Source organism: Sus scrofa, chromosome 13 (assembly GCF_000003025.6).
Source record: "Sus scrofa isolate TJ Tabasco breed Duroc chromosome 13, Sscrofa11.1, whole genome shotgun sequence".
NCBI classification, from domain to species: Eukaryota; Metazoa; Chordata; class Mammalia; order Artiodactyla; family Suidae; genus Sus; species Sus scrofa.
The window spans coordinates 83,283,860-83,296,668 of record NC_010455.5 but is presented as its reverse complement, the minus strand read 5'-3'; the positions used below and the strand labels follow the sequence as shown (position 1 = coordinate 83,296,668).

Genomic DNA, 12,809 nt, shown 5'->3' with positions numbered 1-12,809 from the left:
CACTGAAGAGTGTGTGTAGATCCCAGGGCAGATGGCTGATGGGTCCAAGATGTCTCAGAGCTGGTATTAGCCTGTTGTTGGGCAGGGTCAGGGTTCTAGGGTGGGGGTTGGGGTGGGAGGAGTCCTGAGGCTGGTATTATTACTGGAAGGGTGTTGGGGCCTGCTGGTGGGTGGGCTAGTTTTGGGTATGGCAGGCTGCAGGGCTTTGGTGGTCCCGGGGCAGTTGTCTACCTACTTTGGGTAAGACTGGGTCCTGGGGCTAGTACTAGGTCATTGGGGAACAAAGCTGGGTCCTGGGATTTTCTGGCTGCAGTGTTTAGGGCTCTTGGAGCTGATATTCTGGCCTAGTAGTGGATGGGGCTGGGCTCGGTGGGTCCTAGGGCTGGTGCCTAGCTGCCGGTGAGTGAAGCTGGTCTCTGGGCTAGAGCCAGCTCACCAGTGGGTGGAGCTAGATCCTAGGGTCACTAGCTGTAGGGCTGTGGGTTCCTAGGACTATGCTGACACTGGTGTGCAGGGCCAGGGTCTGGGCCCTCTGGCATGTGAGGCCAAGTTAAGGTGGCTATGGGCTCAGGAGGCCCAGGCCTTTTGGTGAGTGAGTGTGTCTCCATCTGGCTAGTTCCTTGGCCTGAGATATTCCAGGACTGGTGCAAAAGGCTGGTGGGCAGGGCTGGGTTCTGGTGCTAATAAGCCTGAGGGAGAATTCCAAAATGGTGCTTGCCAGTTCCAGTGTCCATGTGGTAGAAAGCGCTCCCCAAAAATGGCTGCTACCAGTGTCTATATCCCCAGGGTGAGCTCCAGTTGCCTCCTGCCGCTCTTGGAGGGTCTTTAAGATCAGCAGGTGGGTCTAACCCAGGCTTTTTTCAAATTATTGCTTTTGCCCTGGGTCCTGGAGCATGAGAGATTTTGTGTATCCCCATTAAGAGAAGAGTCTCTAGAGTTCCCATTGTGGCTCAGTGGTTAAAGAACCCAACTGGTATCCATGGGGATGTGGGTTCGATCCCTAGCCTCAGTCAGTGGGTTAAGGATCCAGCATTACCATGAGCTGTGGTGTAGGTCACAGACACGGCTCAGATCCTGAGTTGCCGTGGCTGTGGGGTAGGCTGGCAGCTACAGCTGGGATTCGACCCCTAGCCTGGGAACCTCCCTATGCCATGGGTAAGGCCCTAAAAAGACAAAAGACAAAAAAAAAAATAAAAATAAAAAGAGTAGACTCTCTACTTCCCCCAGCACTCTGACTCTCCCCAGAGTATGTCCCAGTGGTCTTCGAAGCCAAACTTTCTGGGGCCTCATCTTCCCAGTGCAAGACTCCCAGGCTGGGTGGTCTGATACAAGGCTCAGATGCCTCACTCCTTGGGGAGAACCTCTGCAGTTGTGATTATTATCCAGTTTCTGGGGCACCCACATGGGTATTGACTACATCATGTTTCTTCCCCTCCTACCTATATCATTGTGGTTCCCTTTCTGCTACTCTTCCAGTCTTTCTCATCAATAGTTGCTCTGTAATGAACTGTAGTTTCACTGTGCCTGTGGGAGATGAGCTCAGGGTTTTCCCACTCCACTATCTTGGACCCTGGTGAGGTTCCATCATTGCCCAGATATTTTTAAAAAGCTTGCCACTCACATAATTTCAATGTGTAGTCAAGGTTAAGAAATGCTCCTAAAACAGTGCTAACTCAAAGAGTGGTCCATGAACAAGCAGCATCAGCATTACCTAAGAGCTTGTTAAAAATGCAAATTACTGAGTTCCCTGTCATAGCTACTGAATCAGCATCTCTGGGGCTGTGGCTCCAGAATCTGTTTTAATAAGCCCTCCAGGTGATTCTGATGCATGTTCAAGGTTGAAACCTCCTTCCTTAAGAGCTTTATTTACATTACAGAGCTACTGAGAGGATAACAGCTGATGAAAAACATGAAAGGACTTTAAGAAAAGTAAAAGTAATGGTTTCAAATGTAATCATTACCATTCAATAAATTTGATATAATCTTAGGGTCATACTTAAGACTTCAGCAATGTAAATGCCAGCAATTTGTTACTGAGATAGAAATCTCCCAGACACATGGAGAAACACTCCATTTCATTTCTGAATTGTCTCCAAATACAATGGAGCCTTAGTTCTATAACACAGCCCTAGTAGATGTGAAATTGCCATGTGGACAGGAAGACAAATAGCTTTACTTTTATTTTTAAGATTTCTATTTTTTCTATTACAATTATTTCAAAAAGCTTTATTTACCTTTAAGCTTCCTACATATTTTGGAGTTCCCGTCGTGGCACAGTGGTTAACAAATCAGACTAGGAACCATGAGGTTGCGGGTTCGATCCCTGGCCTTGCTCAGTGGGTTAAGGATCCAGTGTTGCCATGAACTGTGGTGCAGGTTGCAGAGATGGCTTGGATCCCACGTTGCTGTGGCTCTGGTGTAGGCCAGCGGCTACAGCTCCGATTAGGACCCCTAGCCTGGGAACCTCCATATGCCGCAGGTGCAGCCCTAGAAAAGGCAAGAAGACAAAAAAAACAAAAAAAAACAAAAAACAACAACAAAAGAACACAATTATTTAAAATGCAAAAAGTGTGTGTGTGAGTGTGTGTGTGTACCAAGGAAGTGTATATTGAAGTCCATTTACTTGTAGAAAGGAGCTTGTAAAATTGCTTACATTTCTTAACCTCATTTCTTTAAGATTTCTATTTCAGTGTATATAGTAAAATCCTGGGAAAATGGAGTTTAAAAAAAATCCAATGGATTACAATGGAACTTGCAGAGCTAGGCAGCCAGGAGTTTGGGTGTCTGCCTGAGAACCAAGTCCATTTTGCTCTCATTTGGGTTTGTGGTGCCACCCGGTGGTCATTTCCCGCTCTAGTTTAATCATCAATGGGGACCATTCTATACACAGGTTTGCTGAAACTTCCAGGACATTAGTTGGTGCCCTGCTGTGAACTGAGCTTAGAAAACCAAGGTCCCAAGGACATAGAAACCTGCTCACCTCAGCCTCTCTGCTTTCGGATTCATTCTCCCCTGGCACTCCACTCCTCTAAATGATAAAAGGTGGACAGGAAGCAATCAACAGCTGTATTAGGTCCAAATTTACATTATAATAAGTTTCACATATATTAGAATGTGGTACTAAATATGCACTGTTAATAAATGAATATGCACATATTAGGGTGCATATTTTAAAAATTTCAATAATTGTTGAAGAGCAAGAAAGTTGACGTACTGTAGTGTAGAGAATAGATTGGAGGGAAAACAAGCCCTAAGGAAGAAAGGTAAGCTAGAATGTGGCTGAAGTCTTTTGAGTATAAGACAGTGATGGTCTGAAGCTAGAAGGGTAATAATGGGATTTGGAGGGAAGTGGATGGGTTTGGTGTTTAGGTGGTAGAATCTTTACCTTGAAAAGATACCCACCCACTCAAGTGTTTACAGATAAATGGATATGATGTCTGAGATTTCTTTAAAATAATCCAGTTAGAGGAAGGGGGAATGGGAGGGGTGGTTGTAGATGAAAGGAAGACTGGCCATATGCATGTAAATAGTTGTTCAAGTTGGATGATGGGCATAGGTGGGGGGGTTTACTTAGTCTACTCTCTCTACTTTTTTTTTTTTTTTGGCTACACCCAGGCTATGCAGAAGTTCCACAGCAGTTAACTGGAGGCACAGCAGTGACAACTCGAGATCCTTAACCTGCTGCACCACCAGGGAACTCCTATTCTATTTTTCATATATATTTGAAAGTGTCCATAACAAAAAGTTAAAAATAAAATGCCTGGGAAAAAACTCAAGGAAAAAAATGCAGTAGAAAGGTAGACATATGAAATATAAATCTGAGAGAGATCTGAACGGAAGAATTAGAGAGATATCAGCAGGTCACCCAAACATAGTAAACGTTAAATTTGTCATGATTAATCCAATCCAATTAAAAGAAAATCTTCACAGATATATTGAAAACTTATTATTACATCCCTTCTCTCCTTCTCCAGAGGTACAACTCTCCTGGAGTTGATGTATAGCCTTTCCAACCATTAAGAAAAATTTTTTTTATCATATATATATGTATACACAATTCACTCACACAAAGCCTTATTTTGTGAGTTCAAAAGGTATGTAAGTGCCTTGATACTGTTATGTATCCTTTTGTCTTTTGCTTTTTTTCACTCAACACTGTTTTCAGAATTCACACTTCATTCATTTTAACTACGAAATGATATTCCACTGTAGGACACTACCACCTCTTATTTTATCTTTACTATAACATTATGCAGTAGATATTAATAATCTCATTTTATAGATGAAAAATTTTAGTACAAAGAGGTTAAGTAACTCAACCAACTTTATAGTTTCCAGCAGATGGAGTGAGAACTTGCATAGGGGCTCAACTCAAAATCACATGATCTGCCCACTCTTAGGTAGAAACTAAAATGAAGACCTAAAAAAGAGTAAGTCTGCATGACTCATTGACCCACCCAGACTCAGACCTGCAGCCTCCACTTCACTGGACCGCCACAAGTGGAAAAACCAAGCCCATGAAGCGGTTGACTTCCCAAGGACAAAGACAGCCCAAAGAGAAAATTAATTTTTTTTTTTTTTGGTCTTTTTAGGGTAGCATGCACAGCATATGGTGTTTCCAGGCTAGGGGTCCAATCAGAGCTGTAGACACCGGCTGACACCCCAGCCACAGCAATGCAGGCCAGCTCACGGCAACAACAGATCCTTAACCCACTGAGCGAGGCCAGGGATCAAACCCACAACCTCATGGTTCCCAGTCAGATTCATTTCCACTGCGCCACAACGAGGACTTCGAGAAAGTTAAATTTTTATACATTGATCTCAACCACCATCCTGGACCTACAGAACTCAGCACAAAACCCCCAGCCTATAAAACCTGAATTTCTCCCAACAGCGGGCAGCTCTGAGTTCCTCTTGCTCAGTGCTCCCAACCACTCTGCTGGTCAATAAATCTTGTTTGAAATGTCACTGCTTCAGTCAACCGTCTTTCTTTCCCTGGTGCTCTAACACCCACTATAGCATTCTGGTATTTAACAAATAATTACTACATACCAACTATATCCCAAGCACTCTTTTAGGTCCCAGGTATCTAAGCAAAATCCCGCTCTCAAGGAGCTTATATTCTAATTGGAAGAGACAGTCAAAAAAATAGTATTTAATATATAACTTGATTCTATGTGCTATGAAGGAAAATAAAGCAAGGATGGAGGGGGAGAGAGTATGAGTGCAAGTGTGCTAGTCCATATGAGGCTTTCTGGTGACATTTCAGCAAACATCTGAAGAGAAGTGATGAAAGAAGGGTATTTAAGAGGGATATTTAAGGTCAAGGCAGAGGGTTTAGCAAACGCGAAATCCCTGAGACAGGAGCCTATTTGGCTGTCACTCCGCTTCTTTTTTTTTTTTTTTTTGTCTTTTTAGGGCCACATCCAGGGCATATGGAGGTTCCCAGCCTAGGGGTCAAGTCAGACCTCCATATGCTGCTGGCCTCCACCACAGCTAGGTCAGATCCAAGAGGCGTATGCCATCTACACCTCAGCTTGCGCCAACACGGGATTCTTAACCCACTGAGTGAAGCCAGGGATTCTTAACCCACTGGGTGCTCATGGACACTAGCAGGGTTTGCTACCCCTGAGCCACAACAGAAACTCCCTCCTTTTTTTTTTTTTTTCTTAAGATACTGTGTAACAATTATTCTCCTGTGTTAGGGAACAAAGGTAAATACACTGCCTGGCCTTGCCTGATTAAACATAACTTTGACATGTTAACAGCCTCTTATGATGACCATTTTTCGTATAAAAAAAACTAGGTTGAGCTACAAAATGTCTACAGCCAAAATCCACTGATTTACTTAAAAATTAAATCACAGGTAATAGACGCCAAAGGTAAAGGTGACATAAATACACACAATACTGTCGCTCACTTGATGAGCCACAAATAAACACAATTTAACCCTCTTCTTAAATATTAAAGGTTGATAAGTTCCCGCTGTGGCACAATGGGTTGAGAATCCGAATGCAGTAGCTCCGGTCACTATGGAGGCGAGAGTTCAGTCACCAGCCTGCCACAGAGGGTTAAAGGATCCAACGATGCTGCAGCTGCGTTCGGATCTGACCCCTGGTTAGGGGACTTCCGTCTGTCGCGGTTGCGGCCATACCAAAAAAAAAAAAAAAAAAAAAAAAAGAAAAGAAAGGAAAAAACTTGAGAGTATCCTCAAGGAAACCTAATGCAGACTTCAATTTGAGGGGAAAAAATATCCGCTGGGACAAGGAGGAGCCCACCTTTTGCGCCATACCTCTCAGACACCCGTCAAGAGAACAGTAAGAAAATGAAGAACCTGGGGGCGTCTTTGGGGAGACCTGGATCTGATCTTGGGGCTCTAGATGCTGAATTGTCTCATTTTTCACATTTGTCATGAGAGGGATTCTGGGCTAGTGCCCGCCACGCCCCTTTCCTCCCAGGACCCGGGGTCTGGGTTCTCTGAGCCTCCCAAGCTTGGGAGTGACAGAGCAGAGCAACTAAAAACCAAAACTCTCACGATTTTTGCCTGGCCACTTACCAAGCTGCCTATCTCAGAGCGAACCCAACTGGGGAAACTTGACCCTCCGCCGCGCCGCGTCCCTTGCCCCGCCCACTCTCCCCACCCACTTCGGCCTCCCGGCCTCCCCCGGGTCCTACGCAGAAAAGAACTAGGACCTGGCGAGCGGGCCCGCACGGCTTCCGGGAGGAGTTTTGGGCCCCGCGAGGCACCGTCGGGCGCCGCGCTTTCTCATCGGAGGTGGCTGTGGAGACGCCAGGAGCCCGCCTGGGTGTAGTTGACCGGTGGTGCACGTCCTCAGCATGGGCGAGCATGGTCTGGAGTTGGCGTCTATGATCCCGGCCCTGCGGGAGCTGGGCAGGTAGGGCCAGGCCGGCATCTCACGTGCTCTCCCTCCCCAGCCGCGCGCGTCCTAGTTCCGATCCCCTCAACCCGGGCCCTTGTGGAGACACTCCGTGGCTGATTAGAGCGCTTCTCCTACAGAGAGGCGGTTAAAAGGACTGGGGGCTTCGCCGCAGACCCGCCAGATGCGGGTCCGAGGGGAGGGCCGTCTGCAGGTCCCACTTTACCTCAGCGGCGCCCTGAAGCTCCTCCCCCACCAGCACCCCCAGGGGATTGCCTCTGCGGCGGGAAAGAAGGGTCCCGCCGGATGGTAACTTTCTGATCACTTCCCTACACTCACTGCTTTGCTTCTCAAAAGCCTCTTTCCTTGATGGAGTACTTGACCTGTGGATTTGTCTCAGTTTCTGTTGTCTTCTATGTTTTGACCCCAAACTGCCCTCGGATGAAAAGTCATTTGTTCAGATTTTATGCAAGGAAGGCCAGTTGCTCGAAAAAGCAGTTTGTGTCTTTCTTAGAAGTGAAACCATAGGCCATTCTGGAGATGGGACCCTTTTCATGTTGATCATCCAGTCCCCAATTCGTTAGTTCAATCAGAAATCCCAGGAATCGACCACAACGTCTGCAAAATATAAATGTGCAAGAATGAAGCCAAAATTTGAAGATAATTTAATGTTCCATTTGCATAGCTTTTTTTTTTTTTTTCCCCTGTAAACCTGAGAATAGAATCATGTAAACCAGTTTCCTGCCGCAACAGAAGGGAGAGATGTTGATGTCTGCTGTCCTTCAACACACCTACAACCTTTCCTCAACCAGGCCTAGGCAGGGTGTTTGTTCAATTTTTTTTTTTTTTTTTTTGGTAACCTACTGTGAATAGAAAAGTGGGCTTGTACCACTACTGCATTTGAACTGTCAATTGGAATAGTTGCTTTCCAATTTCTTAAATTGTTTGAAAACTTAGCACACAGCCACAACTGATTTTAAGCCCATGGGATATTTAATTTCCTTTCTTTGTGCAGTGCAGTTGTGTCCCTCTCCACTTGTTAGCCATACCAAGACACTGACATTTAGTCTTCCTCAGTTACATACATAAGAGGTTATAAATAACAGCACCATGCTTGTCTTAACTGAATCATCCTCTTTTTGTGTGTATGATTTTTTCCCCCTTGGCATGAGTGTTGCAATCATACTTGGGTAAACATTTTGTAAAGTAACATTTACCTTTCTTAAGAAGATGAAGGCAGGTGTTCACACAGGAAGTTGATGTACCTATTTCATCTTTCAGGCTCCATGTAAAGCTCAGGGTGTTTCCCCCTTCCCCCTGCTTTAATATAGAATTTGCTGATTAATACTTCTCTTCCCTTTTCTCTCTTCCAGTATGATACTTGTTGATAAAAATAATACTATCTTGGATTTATTTATAGTCTCTTTCATCAACAGAGCTTATGTTACCTTTGATTCATTTGTAGCCATTTTAAGAGAAGGAATAATAAAAAAAAAAACTTAGGAGTTCCTGTCCTGGTGCAGAAGAAATGAATCCGACTAGGAACCATGAGGTTCAATCCCTGGCCTCGCCTAATGGGTTAAGGATCCGGCATTGCCGTGAGCTGTGGTGAAGGTCGCAGATGCAGCTCAGATCTGGCGTTGCTGTGGCTGTGGTGTAGGCTGGCAGCTACAGCTCTGATTAGACCCCTAGGCTGGGAACCTCCATATGCTGTGGGTGTGGCCCTAAAAAAGACAAAAAAGACAAAAACAAAAACAAAAGCAAAAACACTTACCCATGGAGAATTACCTAATAGTAGTTTTTAATTGTCATGACTTTTTCATTGCAGCTTATTCATTCACATAGTATCTCCATGATATAGAATGGACCAAATATTATCACTGTTTATTAAGAAACAGAGTCACAAAGTCAAAAGGATAGCAATTATTAGAGCTAGATTTCAAATTCAAGCCATCAAGTCTTTTTCTCCTTAATTTTTTTTTCTTTTTCTTAAGTGACCGTGGCAATTAGATTTCTGAAAAAAGTAAGATGTTACTGTTTAAATGTATGGCCTCCTTTTCCTCTGTCTCTCAGGGATAAGTTTTGTTCCAATGTTTTCTGCTGTTAGCACTCCCTTTTTTTTTTTTTTTTTTTTTTTTTCATGATTGCACTGTGGGACATGGAAGTTCCCAGGCCTGCACCACAGCTGCAGCAACACTGGATCTAAGCGGCATCTGTAACTTATGTTGCAGCTTGCAGTTACACCAGATCCTTAACCCACTGCATGAGGCCAGGGATTGAACCTGCATTCTCATAGACAATATGTTGTGTTCTTAACCTGCTGGGCCACAACGGGAACTCCTATTAGCACTCTTTTCTCTATAGTCTTTCTGTTTGATCTCATCTATTTTCCTGCTGTCAACTACCATCTGCTATTTGATGACTCTAAATGCATGTCTCCCATATCTATTTCCTACAAAACTATATCCAACCACATACTGCAGTTGTTCTGATAACCCCATTAGTTGTTCCCTGGGTGTCCTACATGCATTTAAGACTCAATATATCCAATACAAATTCTCTGTATGTTCTAACCTCCCAAAGTTTTGTTTTGTTTAAATACCTCTCGTTCACTGAAGTAGGGAGATATCTCAGTAAATGATACCATGTTCACTCGTTTTTCTAAACTAGAAATCTAGGAGTCATTCTTGGCTCCATATGTGCTTTCAGGCTACATCGATTGTCCTCTTTCCTTATTTATTTATTTATTTTGCGTTTTAAGACCACATCCATGGCATATGGAGGTTCCAGGCTAGGGGTCAAATCGAAGCTACAGCTGCTGGCCTGCGCCTTAGCCACAGCAACGCAGGATCTGTACTGCATATGCGACCTACACTACAGCTCACGGCAACACAGGTTCCTGGACCCACTGAGCAAAGCCAGGGATCAAACCTGCATCCTCATGGATACTAGTTGGATTAGTTTCCACTGCACTACAACTCTCCTCCTCAGTAACTCTGTCTAGTCTCATGGCTTTAAATACCATCTAGGAGTTCCCGTTGTGGCTCAGCAGAAACGAACCCATCTGGTATCCGCAAGCATGTAGGTTTGATCCCTGGCCTCACCCAGTGGGTCAAGGATCCTGCATTGCTATGAGCTGTGGTGTAGGTTGCAGATGTGGTTCGGATCCTGCTTTGCTGTGGCTGTGGTGTAGGCTGGCGGCAGCAGTTCTGACTAGACTCCTAGCCTAGGAACTTCAATATGCCACACAAGTGGCCCTAAAAAGCAAAAAAAAAAGAAAAGAAAAAAAATACTGTCTAAATGCTGATAACTCCCAAATGTATATCTAGCCCAGAGGTATATGTTAGGTTGTTTATTCAACATCTACACCCAGAAAAGAAGATTAACATATCCAAAGCAGAACTCCTGATTTACTGTCCTTATTTATTTGTAAATGTACCAATCAAAAGCCTAAAAGGGAATTCCCTGGTGGCTTGGTGGGTTTAGGATTTGGTACTGTCACTGCTGTGGCACAAGTTTGATCCCTGGCCCAGGAACTTCTGCATATCTTGGATGCAGTCAAAAAGGAAAAATAAGCCTGCGAGTTATCCTTGATTTTTTTCCCCCTTACCCCTTAATAATCATCAACAAGTCCTGTTAACCCTGTCTTTGAAAAAACACTTAAAACCATCTCCACTACTATCACCATAACTTCTTATCTGAGCTATTAGAGTAACTTCTTAGCTGATCTTTCTTTTTACACTTTTACCCATTTATAGTGGATTTCACACTCAGCAACCAAAGTGATTTTTACAACTATAAATCATACGTAGATTATATAACATTACTCTCCTGATCAAAAATCTTCCTTTGGTTTTCCAGCACACCTAGAATAAAATCCAAACTCCATCCCAAGGCCTCTAAATTCCTTTATAATCTGGCCTCTGCCTACCTCTGACCCTTGGGCTTTTGTACCTCCCTTACTCACTCTACTCCAACACACTGGCCTTCTCTTTCAAATACACAAAAGTCACTCCCACCTTCATTCCATTGCACTGTTGTTTCTTCTGTCTTAACACTGGCTGTTTCCATTCATACGTTGTTTCTAAGAGACTTCTCTGATCTTCCTGTTTAAAATTACTTTATGATCACAAGATATTTTCCAGTAGTGATAATTGCCATTAAAATATTAAATGGGGATGGAGTTCCCATCATGGCACAGCGGAAACGAATCTGACTAGGAACCATGAGGTTGCGGGTTTGATCCCTGGCCTTGCTCAGTGGGTTAAGGATCCAGCATTGCCCTGAACTGTGGTATAGGTGGCAGACGTGGCTCAGATCTGGCATCTCTGTGGCTCTGGTGTAGGCCCTAGCCTGGGAACCTCCATATGCCGTAGGTATAGCCCTAAACAGCAATGAATATATATTAAATGGGCAATGAGTAGGAGGGAGATGAAGAGCTGTAGAGCAGCAACATTAGCCACTGGAGGAGGTTTGGATGGTGAAAAGAAACCAGTCATGTTAAACTGGGAAGAAAAGTGTTTGAGCTGGAATAGGAAATGCAGAGATCTCTAGATGGGAAGGAGCCTACTTTTTAAAGAAGAGGAATAAATCTAGAACATGGAGGCCAAAGAGGGTAATGGTGTTAATTAGGGATGGAGGAGTAAGCAGGGGCCAGATCCTTTAGCATGTTATAGGGCAGAATGAGGTGCTACATTTTCGTTTAAGTTCAGTGGAAAGCTATTCAGATGTTTTAAACAGGGAAATAAGATAATTTAATTCACATTTTAAAGACCTTCACTTTAACCTTCCGTGTTCCATTGCCTTGAGTACAAAGTCCAAACTCCTTAGTGGGCCCTTTCAGCTTCCACCTTTTCTCCCTCTTCATTTCCAGCTACTGCCTCCCTCTTCTGTGGCCATGTAGATAGAACCTCTTATAGTTTTTAGAGCAGCTTATGTTTTTGTTCCTGAGCCTTTGCATATGTTGTTTCCTCCTCTTGGGATACTCTCCTTCCTTCCTTATTTACCTACCAAGCCCCTAAGGGACTCAGCTTTGTATCACCTCCTCCAGGGAGCCTTGACTGATAGGTCCTGCTTGAGCTGAGGGTCCCCTTTTTTTTGGCTGCAGTGTGCAGCAGCTTGATGTGGGAATTTGAGTTCTCAGACCAGGGATTTAACCTAGGCCACAGCAGTGAAAGCATGAAATCCTAACCACTATACCACCAGGAAACTCACTGAGTGTCCCTCTTATGTTCTATATTGGCTCTGGTTTATTTATTTATTTATTTATTTTGTCTTTTTGCCTTATCTAGGGCTGCTCCTGCGGCATATGGAGATTCCCAGGCTGGGGGTCGAATCTGAGCTGTAGCCACCAGACTATGCCAGAGCCACAGCAACACAGGATCTGAGCCGCATCTGCAACCTACACCACAGCTCATGGCAATGACGGATCGTTAACCCACTGAGCAAGGCCAGGGATCGAACCCACAACCTCATGGTGCCTAGTCTGATTCGTTAACCACTGAGCCACGACGGGAACTCCTATATTGGCTCTGTTAATACCTAACTGTGTGGTGTTAAAATTGCCTGTTTACTTTTTTGTCTTTTAAACTGTGAATTCTTTCGGAGCAGATACATTGTCCCTTGGTTTTCCTGGCATTTGATGCTTGCCCGGGGGCGGGGGGGGGTGCTTAACTGTTGGTTAAATACATCCAAACTTCACGTGATACTTAAATTTCCAGTATGCTTAAGAAATGCTTACTCTCAGAGTTCCCGTCATGGCTCAGTGGTTAATGAATCCGACTAGGAACCATTAGGTTTCCCTTTTGATCCCTGTCCTCTTTCAGTGGGTTAAGGACCCAGTGTTGCTGTGAACTGTGGTGTAGGTCGCAGACACAGCTCGGATCCCATGTTGCTGTGGATCTGGTATAGGCCGGAGGCTACAGCTCCAAT

At 44.3% G+C, this 12,809-nt stretch overlaps 1 protein-coding gene and 1 long non-coding RNA gene across 2 annotated transcripts in view; one reads left to right on the top strand and one right to left on the bottom strand.

Moving 5' to 3' along the window:
* LOC110256309 lies at nt 5,654-6,652 on the bottom strand. The gene is made up of 2 exons (XR_002337705.1): nt 6,557-6,652; nt 5,654-6,133 (listed from the first exon to the last, which is right to left on the bottom strand). It is a non-coding gene; the product is annotated as an uncharacterized LOC110256309 (long non-coding RNA).
* ATR (ATR serine/threonine kinase) overlaps nt 6,683-12,809 on the top strand; it is a 114,472-nt gene continuing 108,345 nt past the window's right edge. Inside the window, exon 1 of the mRNA XM_021069571.1 lies at nt 6,683-6,896. Within this exon, the coding sequence (XP_020925230.1) occupies nt 6,838-6,896 (59 nt within the window). The 5' untranslated portion in view covers nt 6,683-6,837. The remainder of the gene's footprint in view (nt 6,897-12,809) is intronic.